The sequence below is a fragment of the Castanea sativa genome, chromosome 12 (assembly GCF_040712315.1).
Source record: "Castanea sativa cultivar Marrone di Chiusa Pesio chromosome 12, ASM4071231v1".
Lineage (NCBI taxonomy): Eukaryota > Viridiplantae > Streptophyta > Magnoliopsida > Fagales > Fagaceae > Castanea > Castanea sativa.
Window position 1 is genome coordinate 27,183,704 of NC_134024.1, and position 17,358 is coordinate 27,201,061.

At 35.9% G+C, this 17,358-nt stretch overlaps 1 protein-coding gene across 1 annotated transcript; it reads left to right on the forward strand.

The window, feature by feature from the left end:
* Positions 1 to 7,634: 7,634 nt before the first annotated feature.
* On the forward strand, positions 7,635 to 14,577 carry LOC142618906 (uncharacterized). The gene is made up of 5 exons (XM_075791965.1): positions 7,635 to 8,028; positions 11,641 to 11,779; positions 12,126 to 12,157; positions 13,534 to 13,620; positions 14,050 to 14,577. The coding sequence occupies exons 1-5, from the start codon at positions 7,777 to 7,779 to the stop codon at positions 14,182 to 14,184; spliced, it is 645 nt and encodes a 214-aa protein (XP_075648080.1). The 5' UTR covers positions 7,635 to 7,776; the 3' UTR covers positions 14,185 to 14,577.
* Positions 14,578 to 17,358: the final 2,781 nt, after the last annotated feature.

The following is a 17,358-nucleotide window of genomic DNA, read 5'->3' on the forward strand; positions in this document are numbered from 1 at the left end:
AGCAATGAGCGTCAAACATTGAAATTTGTTTATATTTTACAAAAAGAGAAGTGCCAAAGTTCACGAAGCGGGGGGGTCTTAAGACTTTCTGTCCCCTTTGGCAATAGAAGGCTGGGCGCCAGGAGTAGAAGGGTTGACGGCATTCTGATCGTCGCCATGAGGATTAACTGACGGAATCGAGGTAATGGGCTTGTCCACGGCTAGCTGAGCAAGAACAATGCTATCATTCCTTTGGTTTGCCTTTAGCTTGTTAGCATCGTCACCTTCCACATTGACGGTGTCATCTGCAGGAGTTGATGGAGTAGGCTCGTCCATGGTAATCTTGGATAAATCCAAATCAGGATAAACGGACTTAACTTGTTTCAAGCAGTCCTCAAACCCGTCACCATAATAGCGTCTATATAGGATTGCGAGTCTTTAAGCTCCGTCACAGCATTGCTCCTAGCTGTCTCCACCTGAATTAGGATGGACTTCAACTCCTTTTCTGCCGTTAACTCGGCTTCTTCTTTCAGCTTCCGCTGACGACTTTCCTCCACCAACTTCTCCTTTAGATCCTTCAGCTCCGTACCAAGGACATGGTTCGCATCCTTATATTACGCTTGTCCGTCGGCTAAGTACTTGATACGCTCATGCAGATGGGTAATCACCCCCTCCTTGGCAGAACACCTCTCTGACAAAGTGTTCATGCGAACCATAGCCTGCATGGCCAAAGAAAAAACAACATCAGATCATTAAAACTAGTCGGGCACCAAAATAAGAGAGAGGCATACCTGAGTAAGATCAAACAGGCCTGACGCCCCTATCTCGTCCGTTGCCTGCTCGGCACAAGGGTCCATCTCCTCATCCTTTAGAATGGACTCCGTCACCTCCATGGCATAATCTTTGTCGGTTAAAAGGCGGCGGTTGGATCCTTGGCTGACGGGGCCTGACGACGTCATCAACCCATTGCCTGCCCTATGGACGGACTTGGGAGGTGACGACTTCTTTGAAGATTTATCTCCAAGAGTTATGGCAACCTTTTTCCCAGAACACTCATCCTTGCCGTCAGCTTTCCTCTTGGCTCCTGCCTACCCGACAGACTTCAGGATAGACGACGGTGTCGACTCCCCTTTAGCCTTCTCCTGTTCTTTCTTCTTGGCAGCAGCAACTACCCGTATTCTTTGTCTGGCTGACTCCATTTCTGCAAAAGATAGAGAGGGTTAGAAAAGAAACAACGTCAGGGTGCAGACGAAAGAAATTGGAAAATACTCACGTCAACAAGAGTAAGCGTTTAGCTTGCAAGCCTCCTCCGTCGACTTCGGACCACCACAATACAAATGTACAGTGTCTAGTGTGATTAGGTCCCGACACTTCCGCTCGTCCAAGGGGATAGCCGTCACCCGATGGATGAAATCCTCTTGTTCCGTGGTAATGCGTGGACGAGTGTTAGCTGGAAAGAAAAGGAGACAGGGTTAAGGATCAAACAGACAGATGAAGTAAAAAAGCAGACGAGGTCAACCTGAGTTCCTGACGTATGTCCAGGTGTTGTCAAAAAAACCATGAGGCATTGACTCCCACTTCTCCTGACGGCATACCCAGTTTGTCCCCTCTACAAAGAAATATCTGCCCTTCCACTTTCTATTGGAATCGGGCATGTCCGATACCAACTTTAACTCTTTCTCCCTTACTGCAAAATGATATACCCCCTTTGACAAGGAGATATGCTGAGGGCGGTAGAACCAAAACAACTCGTCTAGGGTTATCTGACAGTTCCCACCACTCAGACGACCCCATAGGATCTCGGCACCAATGAATGTTCGCCAGGCGTTAGGGGCAATCTGGCTGACGAATATCCCCAGAAAGTTAGCCAGCTGATGATGTAACGCCCTCAGTGGTAATCTTAATCTGGCAGCAAACATGGCATCATACATGCCAACATCCGCGGTTCGTCCCGAATAACATCTCTCACCCTCCTCGAGGAGGCGAATTGGGATATCGTCTGGTATTTGATAACGGGCCTGCAAATTTTTGAAAATATTTTCTGACATCGCCGGAGGGAATTTGTTGATGGACCATTCTGGGGGTAGGATGAAAGGACGATCGTCACCAGAAGCTCCCGAGGTACTCTCTAGGGTTTCCTCGTCACCGTCACTCCCACCCCCGTCACTGGTTCTTTCTTTTTCCTCTTCATTAATCCTCTGGTCTCCGTCACCTAACCTCTCCTCTTCACCGTCCTCGCTCACCTCACATTCTCTAGAACTCCCTACTTCCTCGTCAGAAGAATGGGTTGACGTTTCCCTTTCTGGCGACCGAGATAGGCCCTTCTCGGGCTCACGACCTGATTGGAAGACCTCGTTGTAACCCACTCCGTCGCGAATTGATGATTAATCACTCATCGCCTCCCTAGACATCTGACTACCTACAAACGACGAGTTTATTCTAAGAACCTAGGTCGGCGACCTCACTAAAGGGCACTACTAGAAAAATAAAAGAAGATAAAATAAAGGAAGAGAACTTACGAGTAAAAGGACAGTCCCAAGAAGTTGACGGCAATTTGGTTGACGGAGTCAAAAGATCAGCGGTGACGCTCTCTCTCTCTCGAAATCAGCAAGGTGTGAAAAGTTGAAAATAAAAGGGAAAATGAAATATATATATATAGGTGAAAGAGGGCACGAAAGACGAAGCGACACGCTCGTCCAGGCATGGAGCCAATTAGTCCATGCCATGTGTCCCACCCTTTAATGAAGGTGGCTCGAATTACCACGCATGAATGGCTTCCCAACAACGTCAATTCCATAACCCGTTAGCTATAGCTGACGAGATCATGGAGTAGGGGGCAGCTAATGAGGGTGATTTTACAATTTGTTCCTAACACCTTAAGAAGGCTAACAGGAGTAACGAGCCTGCCAGCTCTGGTCACTGAACCATCTTCCTTTAACGTCCACGGCTCTGCCTCATATCTGACGGCATTGGGCTAAAGGGAGAAAACTAATGAGATCAAGGCTGAAGGAAGAAAGCTGATGGAATCAAGCTGAAGATTCTAAGCTGGCGACCTTTCTAGAAACAGCTGCGTAGGCTGATGACCTTAGGAAGGAAAGGCCGATGAAGGGAAAACTGAAGGGGATAAGCAAACCTTCATCCATAACCTATCTTGTCCTCCACGTATGCGTGTATAAGGAAAATTCTTGCGCTACACGTTTGACCATAGTCGAGAAGATTCCTATAAGGAAAGGGGGCTTTAGGTGATACGTAAAATCCACAAATTACTCTCCTATAAGGAAAGTACTTCCTTACCAAGACGCTTATTTCGGCCCCACACTACTATATATACCCCAAAACCCTCATAAACCAAGGTACGCATAATTCACTTCAGCTCTAGCACTTTAGAGTTGCAAATAAGAAAGAAGCTCTAATTTGACATTCGGAGGGTTTTTGGCCGGCACCACACCGGTGCCCTTTGTTTGATCTTGTCTTTTGTTGTGCAGGTGTTGTTTCGAGTCAAGTGAGGACCACACGACAACTGGTGGATTTTTTTTCATTATCAAGCTGCATACTATAACACCAACTAAAATATTCTAGTGAAAAATCAAAGAAATTTAGTGGCTTGTGTTAACATGTAGTGTCAATGATGTAGTAGGTAGCAAGCTTGTAATACCAAAGAAAGAAAGGACATGATATTGATAAGAACGACAGTGATGATGATTCTAAGATCTTTAAGCAGCTGAAAAATGAGAAGGTATACCATACACGCGATGCATATATCCTCTTTCTCGCATAGACTATGCGAGTTCCACCTCTATGTAAAAGGGAGAAAATATACACTAATACATATATAGTATATTTTTTCTTAAAGAAGAATGTAAACAGTCAAACTATCACAACAAGAACGTTGGGAATATGCCCTGTGTGGATTATTTTGTGGTCCATGGTCTTGTTTTTGTGGAAATGCCCCACCAGACAAGATCACAAAGAGAGATTCGGATGCAAACTAACCTAGAAACCATTGGCATAGTTTTAATTTGTTTAGATTGTTTGGAACAGCCAACCTTCAATTATTGCTTTTGGCATACTGTTTTCAAAATTCAAATATATGGTGAACCTTATTTTAAATCACTAGTAATTGGAATTAATCTCTTATTCTTCTCTGTGAACCACATCTCATAATATATATACAAAACCTGTTAGCAATTAGATGATCGACCATATCTCTTTTGTTCCAAATCAGCAAACTCACTAGTCACTTGCACGCTAATAAAGTGTAAGTAAGAAGGAGGCAAACTATTTAGTATAAATTAACAAATAAAAAGTAACATTAGATGTTTCTCGGACAAAAGTTTCATCATGAAAGCTGTAGAGATAGGGATTGTCATGCTTTATCATCCAACCCAACTAATCTCTGGCCCCAGCAGCTAGTCATCGTGTCCAACTGTGAATAACTAGATAGTATGGCCTATTAACCTTTACGTGGGTATAGACTAACCCAAAAAAATCTAGCAGTACAAATAAATTCACAATTTTTATTATAATTCTTCCACATAATTTATTGTGAGCGACGAAGAAAAAAATAGTGAATCTATTTAAAAGTTGATAAGTCAATGTAAAAATGACAAATAATCAATTAATCATAGTTTATTGTAAAAGAGAGATGTAACAAAAATTATGAATTTGTATGTAGTACAATAAAAATTCAAAGACTAAAGACAACATAGACAAGAGAGTCTATTTTAAGTGGAGTGATGGACCCATCTATTTTTGGACAACATAAGAAACAAGTTCAAACATAGGCCCTTGGCCTTAGTATGACCAATCCCTAACCGTGATCTAGCCCTACCTACCATTGTGCTTCTTATATTATAGCATTCAAATCAATGTGTGTATAATATATAAAAAAAAAAGTGTTAAATTTATATATTTAAGTTCAAAAATGACCTCTTTCTTTTAAAAAAAATTAAAAAATTACCCACATCAGTCAATCTATAAATATTTATATTTACATTGCTATTATAATAACAGTGTAAATACACAATTACTATTTATGTGTAAATCCATTTTTTAATAATTCTTTACTCATATTTCTAGAGAGAGAGAGGGAAATGATTTGAGAGAGTAACAAAAAATTAATAAATAAATAATATTTTAATAACATATAGTATAAAATAAATAATTTGATGTGGAGATTTTTTTTTTAAGTAGTTTTATAAATAAAAAAAAGAGTATGTTTTTATAAGTAGAGAAAATAGTCATATTTTATTTTATTTTTTGAAAAATTAGATTAATAAATTTTCTTTTAAGTGATGAAGTGATGGGCCCATCTATCCCTTTTGTTTATAGTTTATACTGGGAAGTCCACGTGAAAGACACGAAAAAGGAACTGAAACGAGAGGGTCCAAACTTTTTTGAATGACTTTTCTAGAAGGCCGTAAAAAGACTTGGTGGAACTATCAAGGATTGCCACGTTTTGAAAACGAGCCAGTTGTCGTCCGTAGGATAGCGGCTTGTGTTTGAGTCAAGAGTCAAGCCTGTAATATAAGAATCTAAACGGACCCCAAATGTCGGTTTGCAGTTTAATTTTGGTAGCTGGTTTACTCTAAGAAGTGTACTTTTTCCACTCATGGTGGGCTGAAAATAACGATTAGGCTTATGGGCCACGCCCCCTTTTCCACTAATTCTCCTTCCTCCATGTATATTATATAGATTTTAAGGAAAGACAAAAATCTTGTATTGTATGTAATGTGAACAATCTTTTATGCGCCAAACAACGGATATAAAGAAGCATAATGTAAGCACTTTCAAAATTAGTTTTGTATATGTGATTAAAAATAAGCCTTAATGAGTTTTTACTTGAGAACTTTGTATTCTTTGTAGAGATGTCTAACTATGTATCAATTTGTTTTAAACAGCTCCCTTTTCATCCAATTCTAAAGCATATCATAACCCACCTATTAGTATTTGTAGTTTTGTACTCTAGGCTCAATTTGTTTCGGCGCAAATATTTTATAGTTGAAGAATTCCTAAGAGCAAAAATTAGATCTACGCTAATAAAACTAATCGAAGATGCATCGTATCTACTTAGCCATCACAATTAATTGCCTAAATATGAAGGCTGTAGCCAAAATAAATGGAAAAACATTTGTTTAGACAAATAGAACATGAAGAAAATAGAAATATCTATGATGAAACATCTAATATACAATTTTAAGAAGTTATAGTAATATTGTAGTTGTAATTCCTCATAAGAGAAAAAAATTGTTGTATTTGGGTGCGTGTATATATGTATATAATATGATGGCAAAGGATAATTTGCATTCATGAAATTGGTTTAAGTTTTAAATAAAATAATTTTAAAGATTTGGTGTCGCACCCTTATTTTTTTGTTCTTGCCACCTACTTATAGAGTTTGATTGCTTTCCACAACCCATTCTTGTTTTATTTTTATCTGCATAATGTAGTTCACAAAACTTTTCAGTTTTTTTGTTTTCAATTAGGAGAGAAAACCATCACATCATTTGAACAAGTTGGTATCTCTCCTAAGTGTTTGGAGGAACCGGGATGTAAGTATAAGTATTTCCAACCATCTCAAAAGAAAAGAGGATAATGGTTTCATATTCTTCTATATACCCTTCAAACATTTTCCAATATTGCTTCAAGAGGAAATGTTGTTAGAAACAAAATTGTTACGTGTATGATATCCTTGCAAGACAACTATGTCTAGAATTTTTTTTGTATGATAATTTAAAAAGTCATTTCTTGGGCCGTGAAATGTAAGTGGGCTCTTGTGATGGGCAACTCAAGTATGGCTGTCTAACAGAAAGATGTAGTACACTAGGCCCAGTACTTTGGGGCCAAATTTTTGGACCCAAGGAACGGTTGTGCCAGTCTGATCTGCCCAAAAATCCAATCAGAATTCAGAGGGGCACTCCTGTTTGAAGTTTGAACTGATAGTGTTTTTTTTATGTTACTCTTTCTTTTTCTTTTCTTAAAAATCCTAGTAAGTTAAATTTGAGGGTATCCAATCCCATAAAAAAATAAACAATGCTCTAATTTGGTATTTTCAACCACCAATAAAAGTGTAATGTGCAATGCACATAATTCTATATATATATATATATATATATATATATATGTTAGACGATCCTTTTCAATTCACTTTCATTTAAAGTCAAATATGCAACACATATCATTTATTTATTTATTTGTAAATATTATATCTCTTACATCTAAAAAAAAATCATTCTAAAAAAATAATAAAATTAAAAAATGAATCAAAGGATTCAATGAGAAGGGATTTCATCTTTTATATATATATATATTAGATATAATGACACTTAAATATATCGTGTAAGCTCCATTTTTTTTTAATATCATGCATGTCACAAATTGAATAGGAATGAAATTGTAACTCAACTACTATTTTAGTTCTCTCAAAAAAAAAAAAAAAAAAAACTACTATTTCAGTATTTCTTAATGTTTCATTTTCAACCTATATTTTAAAATTCAAATATTTCCTTTCCAAATGATATTTTTAGAATTTAATGAAAATATTCAAGATTTAATTCTCAAATTATCACCCAAAAAAACCCCCTCAACTTTCCCAGCCGTTGAATTATTAAAACAAATACATAAGTAAAAGAAGAGTGTATAGATTTTAATTAAAACATGATTTAGAAATCAGAAATCCGACAAGAAGTAACATAGACACACAAACCAAAGCCTTCCTCTTCCTCTTCCTGTTCTCTCCCTCCTTAGGAACTCAGAGAAAAAATTAAAGCCCGCAAAAGGATCACAGAGACGACGAAGATGAAACTGACATGGAAGAACAACAACAATAAAAGCAGCAAGAAGCGCCCTGTGCCCACCAAATCAAATTTACGAAACCTCCCTTTTGATTTTGATCAACAACAAAACCAAGACCAACCCAGTCCCGCTACTACTAGTACCAATACCAATACACAGTTGAATGAGGAATTGGCTTCTATCGATTCCTCTGACTCATCTAACACCAAGCAACTTGCCCTGTCCTTTCAAGCGCAAGGAGATAAGCTAGCCGAGGTATCTACTATCTACTCTCTAACCCCACAAAATTTCTTTTACTTTTTAGTATTTGATATGTGGTAATTTGTTAATTGAGTAAGGGGATAGCTACCCAGTTACCCAATTGGACCAAAATGGAGAAAAAGAATAGAAAGCTCCAATCTTGATAAAAAGATTAATTAAAAGAAAAATGGGTTTACTCCAACTGGGAGAGAAATTGAGTTTGCCTTTTCAGCTCATGGGTGGTCATGAAGTTTGCCGGTTTTTGTGTCCATGAGTTTAAGTGATAGAAGTACGTGGTTATATGATTAAATTTTCCATATTCCAATGGCTTAAAGCTTTTAGGACAACCAGTAATTTAACGGTAAGAATCTGCAGAATTCTTGATTCTATAACTGTCATGTTGCTGCTGTTGTGTAATGACATTTTATTGTTCAGACTCTTTCGTGATTTGCTCATATTAAGAGAACAATGTGTTTGCGGTAGTCAAAATACTACTATTTTTATTTTATATATAAGTAATGTGTATTAGTAATTTTGATAATTTGCCAATGAAGTCTTAATGCAAGGTTTCCATAAGGAGAGTATATAGATGTGGCAGTAGCTTGAAGTTTCAGTAGAACTTCAAAAAAAATTTGAGAAAAAGTTGTGTGGGTAGTTAAGGTTTCTGAGCTTTGTTTTGGTTAATTTTCTATCATAAAATTATTCATTCTTACTCCTATGAAAATTCCCAAATGCTCTTAGCTTTGCCAAGCCTTTATAGAGGGAATAGGCAATATTGATTGCTCATGTTTCTCCCTGCAACATACTCTGTTCTGGATATGAAACTTACCTCATGTAGTTGGCTCCCCTTGGAACGAAACAATATAGGTCAGGCAGAGCAGGATCGTTTGCTTGTTCATAAATGGCTTTCCATTGATAAACACTGATTATCTCAGTGATTTCTAGATATAGATCGACTAATATTTGAAATTATGTATATTGAAATATGAACAAAATAATATCTTAAAATACCTTTCTGTTATATATTGGTGATGAAATGTATGATATAAAACTAATTTAGGCAGATTTGTTGGAAGTTTTGACTGGTGTCTTTGCATCCAATATCAAACTGGTGAAAATTGATAAGGACTTGTTCTAGAGCCAACTTCCAACTCATGCTTCTCAAATTACTCACCAAGGGATAGCCTTAATAAGTTAAATCTTTAAGAGTTTTTCATCTCCAGGCCTCAACTATTCTTTGAGACAGTAGGCATTACCCATTTTTAACTAATCAAGGAATCTATTTTTCAATTTTTAACCCCAAACACAAGAAATGAGAGTTGACGATTGATTAAGTAGCTTAGACCAAGTTCCTTGGTTGCAAAGTGATCCCATCTCCACTTGAAACACCATAAAATAAAATAAAAAGAAGTGGAAGTGTTGATTAACTTAAGGGCTTGAGCTTTCTGTTGGTAGGTTTAAGCATGTGATTTTGAAATTGTCTATAAGACAGTAGTCTTCCATTGTCTTTGTTGAATTTTTTGTATTTCCTACACTGGTGGTTGTAATGTGAGGGGGATACTTTAGTACACAGCCTATGTACTTTAGTTCTTCCTTCCTTTTTTATTATTATTTATCTGAAAAAAGGGGGGGAAACTAAAATTTTCATTGAAATTGAAATAAGATGGTTCATCCACTTTATCATGAGATCCCTTCTACAATAGTTTAGTTTCCATGGATTCAGCCTTTGAATTTATTGCCTTCTGTATGCCAAGAGCCTTGTATCTCAATTTCCGCTTCCTGGTGCTTCCAATAGAGACATCCAGCGTTCAAATCCCCCTACCCCAACTATTAAATTATTAAAAAAAAAAATTATTGCCTTTTGGATGCTGCTTACGAAAACTTCCCCCTTTAGTTCTTTCCAACACAATGAATATTTTATAAAAATTATTTCATTGAAAGAACAAAGAGTTCTTTCCAGCAACAATGTATCATATGATATCTGGGTTGCTTATAATTTAACATCAAACAACATTCTACATAGGGTTGTTTGGCAAAATAGGATTTCATGTGGGCATCTTTAGATTGGTTGGATAAGCATGGTTGTTAATGAGGACTCTATTTTATAAAGAATTTGCTATTGAAAGCTTAGTTTGATCTTACAGAATTGGGGAAGCTTGACTTAAGTAGAAGTTAAGTTATTTGAGATTGGATTTGATATTTGGAAGTTATATACTTGTACCTATGGCTGAGTCATTAACCCTTTGGTGGAAACAAACTTTCACTCTTTTGTTCTATTTGGATTTGTCAAGGCTGAGTCGCAGTTGTTCTGCAATTATGCCGGCATAGTGCTGCTAATCATGCATGCCTTCAGTTGCAGATACTTATTTTGTTGAAATGGTTCATTGAAAGTTTTCCCTGTATTTTCTTAATAAATTCTGCTTGCATATTTTGAAATGTACTCTTCACAGCTGTTGATCAATTTTCTTATATTTAACTATAATCTAGAAAGCACCGGTGTGGCTCCAGGGCTGCTGCACCTGCACCGGACTCGCGGCGACGCTCCTCCAACGTGCTGATTTGCCTTTTTTTTTTTTTTTTCTCGATTCAGCGCCGATTCCGGCTGAAATTGGCTGAAACTGGCCGATATTGGCTTCCTTTTCCCTTTCTGAACCTACCTATATTGTCTTCTTGCTGGGTCTAAACTCAAAGCCACACTCCTTCAGCTGGGTCTAAACTCTAAACTCAAAGCCACTGTCTCTCCTTTAGCTTTATCCTTGTCTCTGAAAGTTTCTAGAAAAGAGATTAGCTCGAGCATTTCTTGAAGAGAATTGTGCAGCACAAGTAGAGGCACTCTTTGGAGCTGACTATAACGGGAGAGGAGAGGGAGATAGAGATTAGTAGCAGACTACCATCCGGAAGAAGAGAGAGTCTAGACTGTTTAGAGAACTAAAGCTCTAAAAGCTAAAAAGAAGAAGGGAACTTCAAAGAAAATTTTGAATACACGGCTGGGATGGGATTTGGGAGGGATTTGGTAGAGATAGGACTTAAGAGAAAAAGGAAGATAAGGGAATACGTAAGAAAGAGAAGATAGAGAAATACATAAAAGAATTGGTAGGTGGGGCCGGTTTTAAGAGTGGAATGACTAAGGAGAGAATAATATATATATATATATATATATATATATATATATATGTTAAGTCTTGTTATGAATAGTGATTTGTTATAAATTTTTTTATGTAATGACTAAATACTTTGTATTATTTGATATATATTTACAATTATATGAAAAAGTATGCTTAGCAATATATAGAAAATATAAATAAAAATATTTTTAATAATTTTTTAATCGCCACACCCTGCCACACCCACACCCGAATCCAGAAACGCACCCGTGCTTCATAGACTATAATACAAAGCCTTAATTGTGACTTCTCCTGTGTCGTTGGATAATGGATTTTTTCTTTAGTCTTGGAAAGTCATCCCGGCTAAAATATATTTTTCCATTGAATTACTTTTCTTCACTGTAGTTCACATAAGCACTTAAAGGTAGTAGTTTCGTTCAACTGTTGCTGTTTATTTATGTCCTACTACATGATTCGATGGCTTAAATCTCAAAACACGTCTTATTTTTTATTTTAATTATAGGATGGAAAATACAGGGAAGCACTGGGAAATTGGGAGGCAGCTCTTACTTTGACACCAAAAAATGGAGTACTACATGAACAAAAGGCCCAAGTTTTACTTGAAATTGGAGATTCATGGAATGCTTTGAAGGCAGCCACTCGTGAGGCCCAGTTCTTGTTCCATTTTATTTTCATTTTCTTGATAGATATGCTGAGGCTGTGAGGCATTCATAATTGCAAGAGAGTTTGATTATGAATGACAGCACTACATTTTTCTTATGCCAATCATTGAACTGGGTCTTGATTTATAATTCCTTTTGAAATTTTGAAATGTCTTATTTTCTGCAATTCATATGACGCATTTCGTTACAATTTTGTCTCCACTCCACACTTTCCTTGCTTAAGCAAGTCTTTTTCAATCACTCTTTTGCCCTTTGGGGTTCTAGAACTGTTTATTATTAAATTGAGAGAGCCTTCACACACTTATGTAAAATTTCTATCTTGCAGGAGCTGCTGAATTGGAGCCATCATGGGCTGAGGTATGACAAATATTTATGCTTCCAGTTTTATTGCTCCCCATGTGTTAACTTGTTTGCATATCTTAAGCTATGATGCTTCATTCACCATTTTGAAAATAATGAAGAAGAAAGCTCCTTCTTTGATTTGTTTATTAAATATCTAACTGGGGCTAATCATTAAATACTTTAGCAGTTGACACTGGGGTTACATATAGTTCCAACTAAGCTTATATACATGAATCTAGGGTTCATAATTGATATTAGATTGATGGAAGCTAAAAGATTTGCTTCAAATTTCCATGAAGGTGGTAAAAAAATCCGCTGCTCATAATTTTTGAAATCATTTTTAATGCATTCAATCAGATATTGCTTATGAGGCACATTATCTCCCTTGTGTTAGCAATAGGACTCCTCATAAAAATAAAAATAAAAGTTGCTTCTACTGTTCCCAAATAGAAGAATCTTACTTAACAAGCTTTTCTTTAGGCAAATATGTAGACTTCAAAGGAAAATTTCAGAACTAAATCTAGTTTGGAACTAGAATTTGTAGCACTTAAGGTTATTATTTGAAAACTTAAAATTTCCTTTCAAATTGTTTTCAAGCTTCTACTGAAAATGCTCCAGAGAAAGATGAACGTCAGAAAATTATTCATGCTACCAATTCTAATTAATTGGATTTAAGGTTTGTTGAGGTAAATGAACGTATGCAAATATCTCATCCCTTATTACCGTTTAATTTAAAGCTTCAGTGAGTACTATTCAAGTTCATACTGTGGATAATGGAGTCGTTGTCATATTTAGATATGAAATTTATATATAGTTATGCCGTTTGTGGATAATGGAGTAGATTCAGTAGAAGTTGTATGAATTTTAAATCGTTTGGCATTTTCATGAATAGGCACCTTTCCTTAGTGAAGTTAGAGTTCACAAACTGCAGTAAGATATCTAACATCAAGGCGTTACACTGGATTTTTGGTTTCCTATTGTTTGACTTGTACTTGTTAAAGCAAATCAATAGTCATTACTCTTTTGTACCTTTTCTTTTCTTCTTATTTCTCTCTCTCTCTCTCTCTCCCCGCCCCCCCCCCCCCCCTCCCCTTTTTCAAGTCTGTACCATGTATTGTTGGTAGTAACAACATTTGCTAGCCTTCATTTTTTGTTGATGTATATTATAGTTCACACACATGGTATATAAAAATTTATATAAAAGCTGGTTGGCACTTCCAGGCTGCCATGCATACAATCAAAGTCTTAGCTGATGCTGTATCAGATGTACTTCAGCACTTTTTCGTTATGAACTACATTTTATCACAGTTCACAGAATATTAAGAACCTTGTCCATTCATGGTTAGAGTCAGAAGTAATGTTTGTTTCTTACTTAAATCATATCTTTTCAGGCATGGATCACTCTTGGCAGAGCACAGTTGAACTTTGGGGAGCCTGATAGTGCTATTGAAAGCTTTGATAAAGCATTAGCCATCAAGGTAATTTATGAACTTTCTTCCTTTTGTTTTTGGGATCATATTTTGCCAAAGCTATTGAGCTGAAATATGGGTCCTGGCACGGGGAATTTGATGCTGTAACCCTTTCTGGAAGATAGCTACAACCAGGAGTGGCTAGCTTGAAATCAACATGATTACATAGTTTTGAAACATTAATTTTTAGATTAATTTGCATGTTTCTGGGGAGCAAAAGCCTAAAAGGAACTCATGGTCAGTTACAAGGAACTTAAAAGGAGGAAACATTTAAACAGGCAGAAACAAGATGGAACTGGAAGTTCTAATTTTTCAACATTTATTGGTGTGATATATTGAATGCCTGGCTGCACTATTATCACATTTTTCTTTACTTTACCTAGAGTAAGATATACCTCTTTGTATGTTTTAGTTATTAAAGTTTACCTGCACATGCAGCCTGATTCTGAGGAGGCTCAAGACGATAGGCATACTGCATCACATCTTATAAAGAGGCGAAAACAGCTTCATTCAGCAGGCTTGAATACTAGTCAAAATCGCTATGCGGTTAGTGATAAGACGAAAAGCTCCTGAGTTCATATGATAGGAAAACAAAATGTTTCTTTGAGCCAACCAGGTTATTTAATTGGCTAGGCACTACTGGGTTGCATGTGAATTAAGCTTCTACTTGTTCATGAGAGAGGTATATTTTTGGGATGAAGGCATACCTTACCTTTTTCATCTACCAGGAAAGATGAAAACTAGGGAGTCAGAACTCAGGACAAGCTCATTCCTAAAACTGACACGTTTCTTTTGTAAATTATGATGAGCTAAGTGCTAACCTGTATTAAACTAGATGGGGAAAGTGATATCTATGAGCCTGTTAAACTGATTTTTTTTTTTTGGGGTTTAATATACCCCGGATTATTGCTCTGTATGAAATTGGTGCTTTGTATAATAGAAAGTGTTTCACATTTTTCACAGAAATTCAGAATCTATTTCCAGTCCCTTTACATTCTTTTTGTTGGGGGTAGTTTTGATTTTTTTTTTTATTTTAGAATTTCATCTTATGACGTCCGCTCCTGATAATAGCTCTTTATTATCAAACTAAGACACCAATCAATTTTTAGTGTAAGCGGGGATTGAACCTTAGATCTCTAATACAACCATCAGAGACTTTACTAACTGAGCTAATTGGAACTCACGAGGTAGTTTTGAATTTAATTCCTCAGCTTTAACAATTTTGATTTTATTCCTCAACTTTCAACTCCGTTTTTATTAATAGGTCTCAATTTATTATTTAATTTAAATCATTTTTAATTTTTATAGGATGGGTCTTATTTTGACGCAAATAATGTAGTGTAAGAAGATTGATCATTGAAAGTTCAGTTCCCTATCATTTTGGGAGGCCTGTTTTGTCCCTAGACAAGTCAATATATTAGTCCACATTTTAGCTGTTTGGGCCTCTGGGTTTTCCACTTAGGGCCCACTCCCATCTCTTCTCATCCAGATTGGGATCTTTCTTTCTCTGAGATGGACTGGACCCTTTCGTTTTGTATCTCTATTTTGTTTAATAATATTGTCTCATTTGAAAATAATAATAAGGAAGAGAAAGTGTACGTGTAGTTTGTTAGTTCTTACTTATTAGATATTATAGCTTTGATAAATTCTCTTTTTATGATCTGGTCAATTAATTGATTTGTTAACCAAAGAAAAAAATTTTCTATTTGCAAAGATTCGATGAAGATAATGATAAATGTAACTTTTTTTTTTGGGGGTTAAGTAGTAAAATTATCTTCAAGGCTTGATCGATCATAAGGGTTTTTTTATTTTTTTTATAAATAATTATCTTTATTTGTTGACATTTGAGAAGGCAAGGTTAAAGTACGGATTCTAATTAAAAGAATAATAATGTAAATAAACTATTAGTATAAAGAGTTGTCAATGGCCTGGAAAAATAAAAAATTACACAGGCAGATTCCCAACCCATAAATACAAGCCCACCCACCTTGCCCTTACCATCTCTTTATATAAATCACTAGCAGTCTAGCACTGCTTGTGCTAAATACTAATACTGTGATACTCCTTCAACCAAGAAGTTAATACTTGATCATGATTTTTTTTATTTATTTATAGAATTTCAATTGATGGAACTTTTATTCTAACGACAAGTGACTTTATTGATTGAATTAACTAAAATTCACTGTAATTAATTATATTTAAGATTTTACTTTATAAATAGAGAGTGGTGTCATTTCAAATGTTAAAGGAAATTATATTTAACTAAAATCATGAAATGGATCAAATAGAGATGCTCAATGTGTTGGTTTGGATGATTTGAGACATTAAGAGTAATAAAAGCCAATCAAAAAGTTTAGGAACACATCTAGTTTCACAACCACTTTCACACCCAACCAATATATTGTGGTTGGTATATAATAAGTTAAGTATCAATGATGGACTCATGTGAAAATGATTTTGCTCTTATCATAAGTTAACAACTCAACAAGGTACCACCTCGCACCCTTCGTGCGATAGTCACTCTACAAGTATAAGTGTTTATGGAATGTAAGGGGCAAGAGTTGGGGTTCAAATTTTTAGCAAGGAGTTTTACACACAAATTGCAATATATTTTTACCTGGTGCTTTTAAAAACCGCTATAATAGAGGAACTTGTAGCAACGCTTTTTTAAACCGCTGGTATAGGGAATTCTATTATGGCATTTCAACACCAGCGCTTCATAAATCACTGCAATAGGAGACCTATAGCGGCGGTTTTCAAAACCGCTAATATAGGAAGCTCTCTTGCAGCGTTTTCAAACCACCGCTATAGTTTAGAATTACCGATTTTTTTAAAAAAATTATTTTCTTATTTGAAAAGATCCTATCCCAGCGCTTTAAAAGCCCTGCAATAGGTTAACCTTATCCCAACGCTCTCGAAAGTGCTAGAATATGATTATTCTATTCCCTTATAGGGGAGACCTATCTCGGCGCTTTTAAAAGCGCTAGAATAGGGTTACTCTATTCCCTTATAGGGGAGACCTATCCCAGCGCTTTTAAAAGTGTTGGAATAGGGTTACTCTTTCCCTTATATAATTTACCTATCCCAATGCTTCTAAAAGCGCTGGAATAGGGTTTACTCATTCTCTTGTATAATTTACCTTTTCCAATGCTTTAAAAGGCGCTGTAATAGGGTTTACTCATTTTATTTTTTGTGTGACCTATTTCATTTCTTTTTTCTTTTGTTTTTAAGAGGCAATTTCTAAAATTTGCCAAAATACCCCCCCCCTAAATGTAAAAAATGGCCGAAAGACCTCCGAACCTAGAAAATGACCAAAATCTCACCTAAAAATCTAGAAATTGACCGAAATACCCCTGATGCCTAAAAAAGACCAAAATGCGCCCAATGCCTAAAAAGACCAAAATACTTCCATAAACGTAAAAAATGTCTGAAATACCGCCGAAACCTAAAAAATGACCGATACACTCCTGAAACTTAAAAAATGACTGAAATACCTCTAAAACCTAGATAATTACCGAATTGGACTATCACTAGAAAAAAAATCCTTTTACTAATTGATTTTCTTCAATTAGTTCCTTTTACTAATTAATTGTTTAAACTCTATCAATGTTTATCTATTTTATATTCCTTTTACCAATTGATTATTTAGACTCTGTCAATGTTTATTTATTTGATATTTTAAAATTCTGTTGCTGCTCTGTGTTTATCTATTTCATAATGACCAATACACCCCCAAAACTTAAAAAA

What these genes read in the sequence shown, in the direction of transcription:
- LOC142618906 (XM_075791965.1), top strand. Translation starts at nt 7,777, where the DNA reads ATGAAACTGACATGGAAGAACAACAACAATAAAAGCAGCAAGAAGCGC. An exon ending in AAGGAGATAAGCTAGCCGAG is followed by an intron (nt 8,029 to 11,640) that starts GTATCTACTATC and finishes TTTTAATTATAG; the next exon opens with GATGGAAAATACAGGGAAGC. An exon ending in TGCTTTGAAGGCAGCCACTC is followed by an intron (nt 11,780 to 12,125) that starts GTGAGGCCCAGT and finishes TCTATCTTGCAG; the next exon opens with GAGCTGCTGAATTGGAGCCA.